The sequence below is a fragment of the Lemur catta genome, chromosome 5, assembly GCF_020740605.2.
Source record: "Lemur catta isolate mLemCat1 chromosome 5, mLemCat1.pri, whole genome shotgun sequence".
NCBI lineage: Eukaryota > Metazoa > Chordata > Mammalia > Primates > Lemuridae > Lemur > Lemur catta.
The window spans coordinates 108554477-108572274 of NC_059132.1; the positions used below are offsets into that span (position 1 = coordinate 108554477).

General features: G+C 32.4%; 1 protein-coding gene across 2 annotated transcripts in view; it reads left to right on the forward strand.

Moving 5' to 3' along the window:
• Positions 1 to 17798, forward strand: part of FBXO8 (F-box protein 8) — a 37888-nt gene that overhangs the window by 1649 nt on the left and 18441 nt on the right. The window contains exons 2-3 of one of the 2 annotated variants that reach the window (XM_045552486.1): positions 13057 to 13404; positions 16630 to 16756. In XM_045552486.1, coding sequence (XP_045408442.1) covers positions 13076 to 13404; positions 16630 to 16756 — 456 coding nt within the window. In that variant the 5' untranslated portion in view covers positions 13057 to 13075. The remainder of the gene's footprint in view (positions 1 to 13056; positions 13405 to 16629; positions 16757 to 17798) is intronic. The other variant, XM_045552485.1, reaches the window with a different exon arrangement.

Genomic DNA, 17798 nt, shown 5'->3' on the forward strand with positions numbered 1-17798 from the left:
GACATAATTGTTGGCAGGCCTAGGTTCACCACCACGTGGGTTTCTTTATAGGATTACCTCACCATGCGATAGCTGGCTTCCCCAAGGGCAAGTGATTCAAGAAAGAGCATCCAAGATGGTAGCTTTTATAATATCCTAATCTCAGAATTGATATTCCATCACTAGTGCTGTATTGTATTTGTTAGAAATGAGTCATTAAGTCCAACCCAAAATCGAGAGGGTGGGGATTACACGGGGCATGAATCCCAGGAGGCAGGGATCTCTGGGGGCCATTTTAGAAGCTGCCTAATGTAGATACCCTGGGTGAACACTTTAGGAGTTAATAGGAATAACTGAGCAAAATGTGTCCAAGAGAAATGTGGTCAGACAAGGAAAAATGCCAGGTTGTAAAGAAATAACAAACTTGTACTAGCAGTATCTCTTTTGGAAAAAGTTTTTTTGTAGGGTTTTTTTTTCCTGCTCTCTGAAGAGGGCGGAAATTTTATTATTTTTTATTTATTTTTTATTTTATTTATTATTTTTTATTTATTATTATTTTTCTTGGGAAACTTTGCCTGTGTTTACTGTGCTTTTGCTAAGTTAAGAGAGATTTTCCTCGTTTCACAGTATAAACACATTGAATTATCAAGAAATCTATCTTTCCTTTGATCAAAGTGCACTGAAATTAGTCATTCAGATTTATAACTTTATAGTCCATTATTTAACTAACCGCTAATTTACAACTAATTTTTTTCTACATTTTGATTCAAATTTAGAAACTGAAGCTATTCCATTAACTGACCCATTAGTCATTAATACTGAAGGCTAAGAAATATACAGCTAACTCATGTTACTTTTTCACTGAATTATTTTACTTACGTAATATTTTAAAAGAATTTTAATGAAAGACATCTATTTCTGGAAATATACGTTCCCTGTTTCTTTTTCTATTTTTTCTCTCTCATTGTTTTGTTTTTCTGACAAATTTCTTGACATGAATTCTATAATAAACTAAACCATTCTTGACTGACTTAAGTTTATATCATATTTGGAGCAAGTACTTTTTAGTGATACAGAGATTAAAAATATATTTGTAGCTTCAGATTTAGGCAACAAGTTTAGGGAGTTTAACTCTGTGATCAGTAGTTTGTGTATTCTTCAAGAATAGAATGCATAGGGTTTCATAAACTATTTGATTGAAGGAACCAGATTTTAGCAAGTAAGCCAACCTTAGAGACACCCTATCTGCTCATAGGGAGTAGGGATTTATATAAGAGAAGTCATGAACATGGGGGGAAAAAAGCTGGGAAGGACAGATGCTCATTGCATGACCCTTCCATCTTTATCATCTCTTCATTTTATTATTCATTTTTTAGAGTTTTTTCCCCACTCATGTTGTTTTTATAGAATCATAGAATTGTTTTTCCAATTTTTTAATTGTGGTAAAATACACATGTAAAATTTACCATGTTACCCATTTTAAATATACATTTCAGTGGTATTTAAATACATTCATAATATTATGCCACCATCACCACCAGCCTTCTCCATAGCTCTTTAATCTTGTAAAACTGAAACTCTATACTTATTAAACAATAACTCCCCATCCTCACACCCATTTCCAGATCCTGGCAATCACCATTCTACTTTCTGTCTCTGATTTTGACTACTCTAAATACTTCATAAAAGTGGGATCATCCATTATTTGTCTTTTTGTGACTAGCTCATTTCACTAGTCATAACATCCTCAAGTTTCATCTGTGTTGTCGTATATGTTAGAATTTCCTTTCTTTTTAAGGCGGTATAACATTCCATTGTATGTATGTGTCACATTTTGCATATCTATTCATCTGTTGGTGGATACTTGGGTTGCTTCCATGTTTTAGCTGTTGTGAATAATGCTGCTATGAACATGGATGTACAAATAGCTCTTCCAGACCCTGCTTTCAGTTCTTCTGGGTATATACCTAGAAGTGGAATTGCTAGATCACATGGTAATTCTATTTTTAAATTTTTTGAGGAAGCCCCATACTGTTTACACAGCGGCTATGCCATATTACATTCCCGCCAACAGTGCACAAGGGTTCCAATTTCTCCACATCCTTGCCAAGGAATGTTTTTTTGGTAGTAGCTATCTTAATGGGTGTAAGGTGGTTATCTCATTGTAGTTTTGATTTGCATTTCTCTAATGATTAGTGATGTTGAGTGTATTTTCATGTAATTATTGGACATTTGTATGTTTTCTTTGAAGAAATGTCTATTTAAGTCATTTGCCCGTTTTTAAGTCAAATTTTTTTGTTGTTGAGTTTTAGGAGTTCTCTATATATTCTAGATATTAATTTCTTATCAGGTAATGTGATTTGTAAATATTATCTCCCATCCTGTGGGTTGCCTTTTTACTCTGTTGATACTGTCTTTTGATGTACACATTTTTTAAATGTTTATGACATTCAGTTGGTCTGTTTTTTCTTTTGTTGCCTATGCCTTTGGTGTCATATCGAAAAAATCATTGCCAAATCCAAATCATTTTGAGGCTTTTGCCCTATTTTTTCTTCTAAAAGTTTTATAGTTTTAGCTCTTACATTTTTCTTTCATCCATTTTGAGTTAATTTTCACGTATAGTGTTGAGTAAGGCTCTAACCTCATTCTTTTGCATGTGGATATTCAGTTTTCTCAGCACCATTTGTTGAAAACACTGTTCTTTCCTCCATTAAATGGTCTTGATACCCTTGTCAAAAATCTTTTGGCCATATTACGTGAGGGTCTATTTCTGGGTACTTTATTGTATTCCATTGTTCTCTGTGTCTGTCTTTATGCCAGCACCACACTGTTTTGGTTACTGCAGCTTTGTAATAAGTTTTGAAATCAGGAAGTGTGAGTCTTCCAGCTTTGTTCTTCTTTTTCAAGATTGTTTTGGCTATTAGTGGTCCTTTGTGATTCCATGTGAATTTTAGGATGGGTTTTTCTGTTTCTGTGAAAAAGGTCCTTGGTATTTTAACAGAGATTGCATTGTACCTATAGAGCGCTTTGGGTAGTAGTATTGACATCTTAGCAATATTGTCTTCTAATCCATGAACATGGAGTGTGCTTCCATTTATTATTTTTATGTCTTTCATTTCTTTCACCAGTGTTTTTTAGCATTCATTGTAGAAGCCTTTCACTTCCTTGGTGAAATCATAAGTATTTCATTCTTTTTGATTCCTTGTAAATAGAAGTGTTTTCTTAATTTCCTTTTAAGGCTATTCATTGTTAGTGTATAGAAACACAACTGATTTTTGTGTGTTGACTTTGTATTCTGTTACTTTGCTGAATTCATTTATTAGTCCTAAGTTTTTTGTTTAGAATCTTTAGGTTTTTATACATATAAGATTATAATTGCAAACAGAGGTAATTTTGCTTCTTTGCATTTTGGATGTCTTTTATTTCTTTCTGTTGCCTAATAGTTATTGAAACTGTAGAATTTTATAGCTAAAAGAGACCCTGGGGATCATCTATTCAAAGTCCTTATTTTACAGGTGAGGAAACTGAAACTTCAAATTTAAGTGACTTGCCTGATGCTCACTGCTAGTTAAAGAAGGAGGTTGAATCAAATCCGTGTTTTCTGTCTCTTACTATTAAATGTTTTTTCATCTCATTTCTGACCTTCTTCCTATTTCAGGCTGCCCTTAATATTTTATTTTAATACCTGTCTTATTTGCATAAAAGCAATTCCATGAGAATTGCTATTTTTGTTTTGTTCTGTTTTGTTTTTTAATTCCACAGCACTCATAGGAATGGCCCTTTTGGTTAGTGGGCATAGGGGTGTGGTGTGCACCAAAGAGGTAGATTGGGATATGATGCCATGACTGCTGCTGATTATAATCTTGCTAAATAAGTAGTAATGCAGTTAAGTAAGAACCATATAATTAAAAATAATGCTAGTGAAAAGTATGATATTTATTTTGTTTAAATATTAAAATAGTAGAACATTTCTTGTAAAACAAACCGAAAAAATTAAATAAGCCTAAAATTCTCAGATTTTTGGTTACATTCAAATAACACATCTTAATTTTTAAATTTGTTTAGATGGTATTTGGTTAATACATTATAGAATGAAATTAAAGAACAGGAAAAATCCTTCAGAAAACAAAGTAATATTGTAAATCTTTTTGAATTAAAAAAAACACAAAACCTCCAATGGTATGCCTTTTAGTAACAAAAACTGCTCTTGCAGGACCAGATCTTTAAATTTAATGAGTGGGGTTTTTTTATGTGTTTAATGTACCTTGTGACCTCTTAGTACTTAGCTATTTCCCTTTTCTCCTTAGAAAGACCTCCTTGTGGACTTACCGTTCCTTCATTTCTCTACAGTTGTTGCCTTTAAATTTTAGGGATGTGATTGGTTAGTAGGTTTTTTCTTTTCTTTTCTTTTTTTTTTTTTTTTATTTCTCTACCCAGTCTGTTCTAAACTACTTTGGTGGTCTGTTCTTTTGGAAGTGGAGAAATAAATGTTGGGCTGCTGATTTGATTCTAAATATCTCATAGAAAATATTTTGTCACAGACTCTCCCACGTTCTTATGCCATTAAATAATATCACATGATATCACTTAAAGATTTTTAAAACTGTTAAGATGACCAGAAATAGAATTGTTACCTTTTACTTGAAAAACATTGAAAATTTCTAAAAGGATATAAATAAGTGAATTTCCTTAATTGTTAGTAGGATTTGTATTTTAGAGGTAACCATTTTAGTACATATTTTAGACCTTTATCTGAGATAAGACATTTATTTATAAATTCCACTATTTAGATGCCTAAGAAATATTGAAGAAAAGTAACCATTTATAATGAGTATTTAAATGAGGCTATTCATTTGTCAATCATCACATACTAATGATTTAACACTGGTTGCTCAGGAAGCTTTATGGAATTGGTTTGTTTCAAATGAAAGTATTTAAAGCAGAATGCGTTTTTGAGACTTCCAGACTCCTTTCTATTTTTCCCGTCTTCCATTGTGTAGATTTGAATATGCCCAAATAGTATGTAAACCATTCTTCATTACATGTAGTTGTCTCTACCGCATATACCATTTAAATGCTCAGTGCCATGAAATTACTATTAATAAAAGCATTAGTTACCCTTTTCTTATATGAATAGTACTTTATTTGGTATTTAACTTGTTACATAGGGATGTTTTGAATAAAAGTGCTTAATATTTTAGAGATAGGCTTTAGATTGTATATACCAATAGCTATTAATAAAACTTCAATTTTATTCTTTTAGGAATACTCTACTCTTTTGAAAAGAGAACAAAACGTTACAGATAGTCAATCAAGAATACCATCTCTTTTAGAAATGTAGTGATCTACTAGAAGTAAAAAGTATAGAAAACTTATCATTGTCATAAATTTTAATAAATTTATAACCTGTATAGTTGTTGGTAATTAATCTGCAGTTTGTACTGCTTTCTAAGTGGCAGCTCTTTTATGCTATAACAGATTTGTATCGACTAAAACTACTTTTTTAAATGAGAAAACTACATCCAAAATCACTTCAGAACAAAATAATTTTCTCAGTTGTTTGCTTTAAAAAAAAATCAGGCCAGAAACTACATACTGCTTTACCAATTAAAAGATGCTTTTATACACATTATCTTATTTAAGGCACATAGCTGCACTATAAAATAGGTGGAAGTGATTTCCCCCATTTTATAGGAATGAGAAGCTTAGAACTTTGAAATAACTAAGATAACATAGCACGCTATGGCATAATTGGAGCTCCACCTTTAAAAATCACTCTCCACAGTAGCAATGTCAAGAAAACCTCTATATTATTTTTCCTCTGATGGTTGTAAAATGGTGATTTTTCTACTTCCATTATTTTTCCTATCTTTATTAGTCAGCATTCTACTGTAAGAAAGAGCTTTCCCTTCTCTTTGTTTATATAATTATTTATCATTAGTGCAGACTCTTGGATTCTTATTTTATGTGATATGTTATACAGTCAGCCCTAAGTTTCTGCAGGTCTCACATCCAAGGATTCAACCAACCTGCAGTTGAAAATATTAGGAAAACACCTGAAGCAATAGAAAATAATACAAATAAAAAATACAGTATAACAATTATTTATATAGCGTTTACATTATATTAGATATCATAAATAATCTAGAGATTTAAAGTATACATGAGGATGTACATAGGTTATATGCAAATACTACATCATTATATATGAGGGACTTGAGCATCCATGAGTTTTGGTATCTGTAGGGGTACAGTATTGGAGTGGTTCTAGAACCAATCACCTGCAGATACCAAGAGATGACTAATTCATTACTGTCACTTTTATTTTGATGCCCAAATTGTCCTGGGTTTAGCCAATGGGAGCTGCCTTCAAATTAGTTTCTAACGTTGCTTTTGACATTATCTCATTGTTTTATTTTGATTTGTTTTTAGCTCATTAATACGAGTTTAAGAAACAGTGCCTTAGGAGTTTCTTGGTAGCCCTTAAGGGAGTCCTAAATGGACTGCAAAGGTGAAAGTTGGGAGAAAGGTGCAACTTTTCACCACATTTGTCTATAGCAGAACTTCAGTGAGTATCTAGTGTAGGCAAAGCCCCCAAATATGTAATATGTAGAGTATAAGATTTTATAATTATGTCTCTATTTAAGTGAATATTGTTAACTTTTACTGATGAGTCACTGGGTGAAATCAGGAAAAAATAAACCAAGTAATTGTTATGTAGGTATTTCAGCCACATTTTAATGATTGAACATTGGGTCTTTGAGTCAATAAAAAGCAACTTATAGATATATGCACCCTGTAGGGCTTGTTGCCCTTGCTTTGAGGTGATTGGTTTGACAGCCATGCTGGTCCACTTGGAAATATTAGGAGAGTGGTGGTAGGGAGTCTTTTCTCTAGTTTCATTCCATTTCTTTTGATAAAATGCTTTTTCATTTTGCCTGGGCTAGGGAAACGGGTTGGGGTAGGTGCCTGAGCATTCTAGACACATGATGAATGTGCGTTGAGGGAGAGACTGTGGTCCAGTGTTCCATATACACACATTGTTTTTTTAATTTCTCATGAAAATCATAAAGGGGGAATATTTTTATTGTTAGTGTGCAGGTAGGAAACAGTGATCCAGAGATGTTAAACCCCTGGTTTTTGTTGCTTATTTCCCTCTGATTTCTCTCTTCATTATTCTGTTTTGAAGTCCTGTTTTAAAGTCCCATCTTGAGGGTTCTGAAAGATACATAAGCTTCTGCTTCCCTCTCTATTCTACTGGAGACAGTCCTCCTTCTTTCCTTCCGTGGCTTCATTAGTGACCACTCCTCCCACTTTTCTTGTTACAGAAATATGTTGAAATCTCATATCCAGTCAGTGTCCTGTTTTCCTTTTCCTTTAGGTGTCATTTCTACCTTTTTAAATTCCTTTTCTGTCATCTTAATGAGAGGGGAAGGTGATAAATATATGTGCTCCTAATCTTCCTAAAATCATGTTACTTTCCATATATATCATCCCAGCTACTGTGCCACAGCAGCACAGGACTTTAGGAACAAATTTGAAATGTAAGATATGATAATAAACCAAAATATTAAATTCTTATACATTAGATTAATTTAAAATAGCTCTCAGCCAATGTGACACATTTATGCACAGTACCACTGAGTATTTAAGATCACTCAAGTTGGTTCCAATCCACATTCAGTAAGCCTTAGTGTCAGACTTCTGAGTTTCCTGTCCACTGCCATACTAACTGAGTGTGTTGGTAGCAGTGAAGAATTGGATATGATTATGTTGCCCCTAAACCAAACAGTATATAATAACTCTGAGACCAGAAGCATTACTTTACTACTGTATTAAAATGGTTAAAATTAATTGATAGCCATGTTTGTATAATTTCAGGAAATAGAAATGCTTGGATTGTATTCATTTGCCTGTTTGGCCATTACTTCATTTGATACTTCTTTCATTTTAAAAAGGAGTTCTGTGATTTGTTTTAGTTTGGCTAATCATTCTCTTGAAGATATAAATTTATATTCACTAAAAGTATCTAAAGTTTTTGGTTATAAGTATGAATTTTATTACCATTCCCAACAAATAAGAAGAAAATATAGTGTCTTAATTGCCTTGGTATTTTTTACTCATCATTTTTTTTTTCCTTTGAAAGGAAGAGTTTCAACTTTGAAATCTTCTAGAGAATTTTTTGGTAGCATAACTTCTCCTCCATGACCTAAGTAATTATGAATTTTTTAATTTATGTCAGATGATAATGAAGTTATGTTTTTACTTTTGGAAACCCAGAAAAAATGTCTTTGGTTTCATTTTGAAGCTTTTTAGAATTTTATAGATCCTATCAACATGTAAGTTTTAAACAAAATAAATTCAAATTTGGAAGAAAAGGCATGGGGCATGTTGAATTGCATTAATTCACAGTTGATTCTCATTATTTGTAGATTTTGTATTTGTGAATTAACCTACTCAGTAAGATTTGTATCTTCCAGATTAGTACTTAGTGATTTTGCAGTCATTAGCGGACATGCACAGAGCTGCAAAACATTTGTTGTTTGAGGTGGACATTCCTATCAGAGTTTGAACAAGGCAAGGCTCTGCCTTTTTTCCCTTTTTTAGATCTTACTTTAAACAAGTATCCCTTTTGTGGCTTACTTAGTGGCACCTTAGTGGCACATTTTTGTGCCTTTTTTTTTTTTTTTGGTGACTTTGGTGTTTAAGCTGGCCCCCTAGCATAGTGCTGAAGTCTTCTCTAGTTTCCTAAGGAATGTGTCTTACAGAGAAAATACAAGGATGTATATTGATCAGTTGATGAAAATATTGTGACCAGAGGCTTTCAGGAACCTAACCCTGTAATTTCCCTGGGAACAATCGTTTAATATTCACTAATTGTTTGCAGCAATTTTATAAGCCGTAATAACTATCATGAATAACAAGGATCAACTGTATTTCTTTTATGAAATAGACAAATTATGCTCTTATAAGAGTAAATATTTTTCCAAGAAAGAAGTTTTCCTTGACCTATTTTTAGTGAGCAAATAAATTATCAGCAGTAGTTTCATCAAAATCCATATTTACACCAAAACTAATGATTCCAAATACAAATATAGTGTTAGTGTTCAATTTAGTGTTCAATTTTTTTTTTAGTGTTCAATTTTTTTTTTCAACGTGAAATTCTTTGCATGTTCAGTGATTTCACTATACAGCTGAATTTTTTTGACCAAATGCTACAGGTGACAGGACAGTACTGTATATTTCATATTATATTTTGGTGTTAAAAATCTTTATAACAAGATTTTATTGAAATGTTAAGACAAATCTGAAGACTTTGTATTTTGAAATCAAGTTTTGATTGGTTTAGTTCAAATATCTGTTTTCAAGAATTAATTTGAAATCATGTGAGAACCCAGCATGAAACTGCTTCATATTTTACATCTCTTTTAGAGCCAGATGTTGACAGATTATTAATGATAACACAAGGACCTGTTTTGTGACATTGCTATTGACACTATCCTCAGACATGCTAAGTGTTGAAATTTTTAATAGAAAACAACTTAGCCCTTCTTTTTTTTTTTTTTCAGTTTGTAAAAAAATTTTTTTCCGGTTTGATCATTGATATAAAAGAATTGCATTTCCAGGAAAAACAAATAATCATGATTGAAATATGAGATAACTAAGAGAGATGAAGAATTGTATATACAAGTCCTGCAAAGCTATGCAAGCATGAACATGAACAAATAAGCTCACTGGGCAAGCAGGACATCAGAACAGTTGAAGTATCATCAAATAGGTTTTATGAACGTGCTCATCATTTTCATTTGATGAAAATACAATTTTGTCAAAACAAAGTAATATCTAACATGTATTGATTATTAACCATGAAATGAACTTTATATGTACTCTCTTACATAATACAACAGCCTTTTGAGCTATAGATATTATTTTTCTACATTATCTATGTAAAAACTAAAACTTAGTAGTCAAGTAACTTCCCCACGGTCCTATAAGTAGTAACAGAGTCAGGATTCAAATTTAGGTCGCACACTGTGCTCCCTCCATGACGTGCTTCACAACTAACACACTGGATGTCATGTCTTTTTGAGAGTTTTATCACTTTTCTGACAGTTACAGCCATATCCCACATTGTTATTACCCTACAGAAGATTGGAGAGTGAGGAAGGAACCCTGTAGACACCCTTTCCTTTCTCTAAATGCTGAGCTTATAAGATTCTTGGAGTGGTTTATCATACTACATTTTTACTCAGTATCAAGAACTGCTTTAAAAGGAGAAGAAAGTCCCAAAGGGGCAATTGGCAGTATTGTTTAGCAGTAGGATAGAAAATGAGGTCTAATCTTGCAGTTTTCAGTTTTATTTGTCTGAATGTATACATTGTACACTATGTGTGCGTGAGCCTTAACCTTCCACTGTCCCCATCATTTTTTTTTTTTTTAAGTACCAGCTGCTAGCTTTACCTCTTTATACCTGCCGGATGCTTTCTGAGTCACATTATCCAGTGCTCAATTTAAGTGTTCCCCATTAAAGTCCAGAGCCTAGGGAAATCACCCTGATTCTTTGTTCCCTAGCAACAGCCCTGAGAGTAACAACAGCTGCTTAACCATATGCCACTAGAAAGATTCTGTAGGAAAAATACACAGAAATTGTTAATAAATGCCTTAAATCTTGAGACTTCAGACCCCATAGTTACTGTGTTTTATGATTTCCCTTTATTGGGACAAAAACAAGAGAAAATAAATTTTAATTATTTAAAATAATAATAAATATGCTACATGAGCTCAGCAATTAATGCAATTTCTAGATGTTGTCTTGCTAAATTGAGAAATAGCCGTAATAAAAATAAAATAACCTTTATGATCGAGAGAATCTTAGAATGTTAAATTTGTGTCACAATTAAGTTGTACTTATGTTGTAATGTGACATGGCACATTTAAACATTAAGCAAATTGAAGACTTTACGTACTTAATAAATTTTTGTTGACATTCTATATTTCTTCTGTGTTAATCATTTTTACTGTCTCTCCATAGTTTTGCCCTTTCTAGAATGTCTTATAATTGAAACCTTTTCAGAGTGACTTCTTTCACTTAGTAATATGCATTTAAGGTTCCTTCATAACTTTTCATGGCTTTATAGCTCTTTTCTTTTTGTGCTAAATAATATTCCAGTGTATGGATGTACTGTACCAAAGTATGTTTAGTTTTGTAAGAAACTGCCAAAGTAGGCTGGGCCCGGTGGCTCACACCTGTAATCCCAGCACTTTGGGAGGTCGAGGTGGGAGGATCAATAGAGACCATTGGTTCAAGACCAGCCTGAGCAAGCTAACAAGACCCCATCTCTACAGAAAAATTTTTTTTTAATTAGCCAGGTGTGGTGGTACATGCCTGTGGCCCCAGCTACTCAGGAGGCTGAGGCAAAAAGATCACTTGAGCCCAGAAGTTTGAGGCTGTAGTGAGCTATGATTGTGCCACTGCACTCCAGCTTGGGCAACAGGGTAAGACCCTGTCTCTAAAAACAAAAAGAAAAAAACAGAAGAAAGAAAGAAACTACCAAATTGTCTTCCATGTCTGGAGTGGTTGTATCATGTTGCATTCCTATATCCTCGTCACCATTCAGTATTATGTTGTGTATATACCATTCTCATAGGCGTGTACTAGTATCCCATTTTAATTTGCAATTCCCTAATGACAACATGATGTTGAACATCTTTTCATATGCTTATTTGCCATTGTATATTTTCTTTGATGAGGTGTCTATTAAGATCACTTGCCCATTTTTAAAGTGTTTTTTTTTTTTTTTGGTATTGTTGAGTTCTAAGAGTTCTTTGTATATTTTTGGATACCAGTCCATTGTCATATGTGTGTTTTGGAAAGATTTTCTTTTGGTTTATGGCTCGTCTTTTCATTTTCTTGATATTCTGTATTTTTAAGAAATTAATTTATATAGCTTTACCACTAATTTAGGAACTGATACCATCATTGTGGTATATGTAGTAGGGAGAGAAGGGGTATCTTTTGTGCTTTTTTAGCATAAAACAAATTTTCCCCATTTAAAAATCATTAATATATTTCTTCTCTTTGTACCTTCCCCCACCCCTTTATAGCTTAAGCTGCTGGGATTCCCAGCAGTGCGACGTAAGGAGGAGGAAGAGTTAAAAATTATCCTGGACTGTTTTTCTCAGTTTTGATCAGCAGATGACCTAATCTAGTGGCCATTACCCAAACAATAGCCAGTAATTTAGTAAATATACACATGGATGGTTTGTATATTGGGAAGTCAATATATATAACAGGTAAATGTAGAGATGCTCTGGGTTGAAGGTCAAATGGAGTTGCGGGAGACTGGAGTAAACCTTCTTCTCCTGTCTTTTCCCAGGTACCTCTGAAGAATCTGTAGGGCTGTGTGGAGAAGAATTGGAAAATTGTCTAAATTATAATTTTTAATTTAAAGCAACAAAACCAAATAGTCAGCTATTACTGAGCTATTTATCATGGAGTTCTAGGTGTCTAATTTATAAGGTTTCTGAATTAGACTTCAGGGCCTATGTTACATTTTATTACAGTCTACAACATAAGTGTAGACTGGCAAGAATTAAACTAAAAGCCTGTTTCACAGCTGTTATGCATCTGGGAGTTTGGTTAAAAGGGGCTAGCTTAGCTTGGCCTCAATTGTGATAAAAAGCAGGGTCTGGAGGCCTTTTAACTAAAGTCCTGTGCTCTGATCAGAGCTGTATTTAATACTGGCCCATAAGTCCACATAATTATAATTTGTAAGAGTATTTAGGACATCAGTAACTTTTAAATCTTACCACGTGAAAAATGATTATGTCAACTGTGGACTTTAAAAGTAGTTACCAAACTGGGATAAAGGTGATGACCAATCCAAATATTTCTAAAACTTTCTCTGTCCAAGTTTTGTACTTATAATGTTCCAGCTATTCTTTGTGATATACTACTGGTTTTAATAGGCTTTAATGAGGAATTTTAATTCTGATAAATGAATGCTTCATGTCAGATTTGTTATACCACTGGGAAAGATGTGTTACTTTTTTAATATCACCCTTATTACATTCTAGCTTTCTCCCAGGCTTGCAGATGGGTCAGGGGCTGTGGAGAGTGGCCAGAAACCAGCAGCTACAACAGGAAAGTTATAGTGAGCAAGGCTACCTCACCAGAGAGCAGAGCAGGAGAATGGCTGCAAGCAACATTTCTAACACCAATCATCGTAAACAAGTCCAAGGAGGCATTGACATATATCATCTTTTGAAGGCAAGAAAATCTAAAGAACAGGAAGGATTCATTAATTTGGAAATGTTACCTCCTGAGCTAAGCTTTACCATCTTGTCCTACCTTAATGCAACTGACCTCTGCTTGGCTTCATGTGTTTGGCAGGACCTCGCTAATGATGAACTTCTCTGGCAAGGGTAAGTTAAACCCTCTGATATTTGATTCAGATATCTCTAAACATAATTATGCTTAAATATTCTTCTTATAACGTACATTATTAAATGTTTTCTTTTAACTTGGGCTTGTACTTTGAGTTGCTCTTTATTAAAACCTGGAAAAATAAAAATATAGTTATCATCATAGTCAAATTTGATACTGGGAAAAGAAAGATGATAGGAAAGAAAAAAGAATAATGATTTTACAGTTAGAAGAGAGGTTACCTATTGAGATATATCAGTTTATTATAAATCAGAAATTGTCAGTTTATTCTAAAAATAAAATTATGAAGTGAGAATTTCTAATTCAAAACTTGGACAGTTTATACACCGGTATAGTTTGTGCTTCCCATGGTATCCCATTGGAAGATAGGCATACTTAAAAATCAATTATTAGTTCTCAAATGTTATTGTTTTCATTGGTTACAAGTAGAGTATATGTGTATTTGTGTTTACTTATTTATATATTTCTTTTTATCAGAGGTGCTTGTTAGCATCAACTGGTGAAAATTTCATCTGCTTTTTATTTTTCCTAACCACCATTTCAATGGTAAATGAAGTAGGCAAATATTAGAAAGCAAGGAGATAAACAATTTACTTAATGCACTTAAAGTAGATTATAGAAATTCCAGCAGCTATTATACCAGTTTAAATTTAAACTACAAACCTAATCATCTTTGGTAGAATAGGATCTGTTTTATTGAACCTAACTTACTCCTTAAATAGCATCATGTACTTACAAAAAATTGTAGGTACATGTTTTTTTTTTTTTCTATTGAGTCCTGAAAACGTTACCAAACACAGAATAATCACTGGATCTCAGATTTTCTAGCATTCTTTACCAAAGTTTAAGTCTCATTATTTTAAAATGGGACTTTCATAAAGATATAGAACATATCTAAAAACAAAGTCTTTCTGAGACTTCAAATAATTTCTAACTGGAAATCTGAGAGAATTAATAAATTAATCTAAATTGACAAACTTTATTAAAAATATATTTTCGGTAATGACATTCCTAATTTAGACTTCCTGATGTCACAGAATTATAGTATAAATTATAAATCATTTCTCAGTCTTTAAATAGATAAAAATGATCCATACCATTTTGTTATTCTTTCATTGTTTTGTCTGAGTGAAGTACTATTTGAGAAGAAATTCTATTAATTAGTAGTGTTTAAAATAAATAACAGTTATTAATTTTTTAATCATGAGTATAAGAGGAAATGAAAATATTTTTAAACTGGCTCATTCTTTATAATATTTTGTCTACATTTTAGTATTCCCCACAAATTTAATTTGTGTTTCTATATTTGAACTTTAAAATAAGTTTATTGCTAAGTTTATCCTGAACTCAATCAGAATGTATTCTTTATTTGGGGTTTTAATTTGAATCTTTCATCTCTGAAAGAAATGCTTCCATTGCTGTTCGCCATATAATTATGCCTATTTTTATGGCACTTGGATTTTTTTTCTTAATGATAAATTGCTTCCATTTGAAATTAAAGGCTGGCTTACTTTTTATTTTACCTTTAGATGTGTTGAATACTTATTGATGTTGGTTGGGGTTCTGTTGCTTGCACAGAAAACTTGAAAGTTATAGGACTAGATTGAAGAGACTGCTAAAATACTGATAATTTCCTAAACAATTTATTATACTTACAGTTTTAGAATCAATGATTTCATTTGGTAGGTAAAAATAATGCAATGATATAAATTAACTATTAAGAGCATAGTCTCAAATTAGATGTTTTACCCACTTATCCTCACAATTTTTGATGTTATAGGCTGAGACAATAATGTTGTCCTGTACTTTGTGTGCGTGTATGTATGTGTGTGTGTGTGAGAAAAGAAGGAAGCATGAGACAAAAGTCAATAATGAACATCAGAAAGTGAAGCTCTTTTGTTTGTCTCAACAAGTAGCAGGTATTTTTGAACACAACAAATCAAATAATTTTGAGGCAAAGACTCATTAAAATTGTATCAGGATATAATTTCAGTATTCTCTGTGTCTCTAGGATAATGCACTTATATTTAAGGCTCTATGGTATATATCCAGAATTTCCAGAGATTATAGTAAGATAAAATTTAGCTTTCAAATAATATCCAGTAGCTATTGCCTCTGTGCAGAGTTGGAAACAACTACCCCAATCTGCAGAAAATAGTTATTAATGGTTAATATTACAGGTTTTATATAATTTTTAAACAATCATGTATCACAGTGATAATAAAGAACCAGTGTTTTTGAAACAGTATCTTAAAAACAGCTATACTTAACACCACAGCTTTTACTTACTAGAGTGCATGCAGTGGTGTCATCATAACTCCCTGCAACCTCAAATTCCTGGGCTCAAGCCTTTCTCCTGCCTCAGCCTTCTGGGTAGCTGGGACTACAGGCACGCGCCACCACAGCTGGCTAATTTTTTCTATTTTTAGTAGAGACAAGGTCTCACTCTTGCTCAGACTGGTCTCAAACTTCTGGCCTCAGACAATCCTCCTGCCTCCGCCTCCCAGACTGCTAGGTTTACAGGCATGAACCACCAATCCTGGCCCTACAAACAATTTCTGTGTTTAATTTATCAGTTGTAATATATATTAATATATTGTTTGAAAACCAAAAGATTGTCCCCCTGCCCAGCAATCTTTTCCCCTGACTTAAGTTTTGCTTCACAATAGAGCACATAGATTACTTAATAAATTCCATTTAGCTTCTTGGTTAAGATTACAAGCTCTGGATTAAGACTCATTGGGTTGAAATCCTACACCTATACATGTTAGCTTTGTGAACTTGGACAACATTTTTGTCTCTCTGTTTTGTATCTGTAGCATCAACATCATAAGATTGTTATGAAGACTAAGCAGGCTAATACATTAAAATACTTAAAATAGTGCCTGATATCTAGGAAGCACTCAGTAAATTGTAGCTATTGTTACTATTATTGTTAATAGTTATGTTTACCTTCAGATAGTACTCATGAATATTATTAATCTTTATAACTCACAGTTATTAGGTGCTGTCAAAATTGCTAAATTTAAGGCATCTGTCATATTCTAGTAAATAAAAAACAAGTACAAACTTAAAAACTTTAAATTTGGGGGCTACAAAATCCAATTTTATATTATTTCATGTTACTATTTCATTATATATATGCATGTTTAACTTAGGAAATTAAGTATAGTAATATTTTCTTGTCTCATTTTCTCTTACAGGTTGTGCAAATCCACTTGGGGTCACTGTTCCATATACAATAAGAACCCACCTTTAGGATTTTCCTTTAGAAAATTGTATATGCAGCTGGATGAAGGCAGCCTCACCTTTAATGCCAACCCAGATGAGGTAAGTGAAGAATTTGAATATTTGTATCCAATGAACTTTATTGCTGTCTTTCTGTAGCATTCAAATATAATAAACTAGCAGGGAAAATAACAAGTCATTGAACGGCCTATTCAATCACTGAGAAGAAGCCCAGTATTTTATGTAATTGCTATATGACTTAGTCATTTTTTTTTACCTTACCATGTCACATTCTAATATTTCTACCTGTTCACTTTTGTATGGCAACACCCTTGCTATATACACAGTCCTCTATGGACCTGATTGAGGTATTAGTATATTGTAAGTTAGGAGAGCCCAGAATTTTGATAATGAGAACACAGTATATTTATCAAATTTTATATACAGCATTTTTTCCTGTTTATTGTTTTTATTTAGTAGTAGTTTTATGAGCGATGACCACAGAGGACATTGTTCTAGTTTCTGACATATCAAAATGTTGTCTTTAAATAATTTTAACAATATGGTTCCTTGTTAACATAGAACTACTTATAGATTCTGTTATAAAACTGAATAATTTTGTATTAATATGTAAGATTTTATATAATACGTAAGAATGATAAAAGTACTAAGACAATTGTTTCACTGATTTTTTTTTTTCTATTCTCATTTTAATATATCCTGGAAAAGTTCAGATTTTCAGTAATGCTTAAATATTTGCTAGACTTAGTCTTATAAATCTAAGTGGAAATTATACAATACTCAGAACTACTATTTTGGGGTGTGTTATTTTCTGTGGAAGAATTTAACCAACAGAATTATTTTAATTTACTTATTTTTCAAAGACCAACTTTTTTTAATTGTTGTAGAGAGGTATTTACTGTTTAAATTACACTGCCAAATATTTTCCACAATTATCTTAACTTTGGATATAATTAGGGAAATGTTTCTCCCATGAAAAGTATTTGAATTTTAAGCAGAAATACTGATTTTTAAAGTGTGCACATAGTAATACCAATGACATATTTTAAAATAAATTGATTTTTACTTATATATGGTTTCTTTATTAAATTTTTCTTATACATGAATAAAAAATAAAATAAAA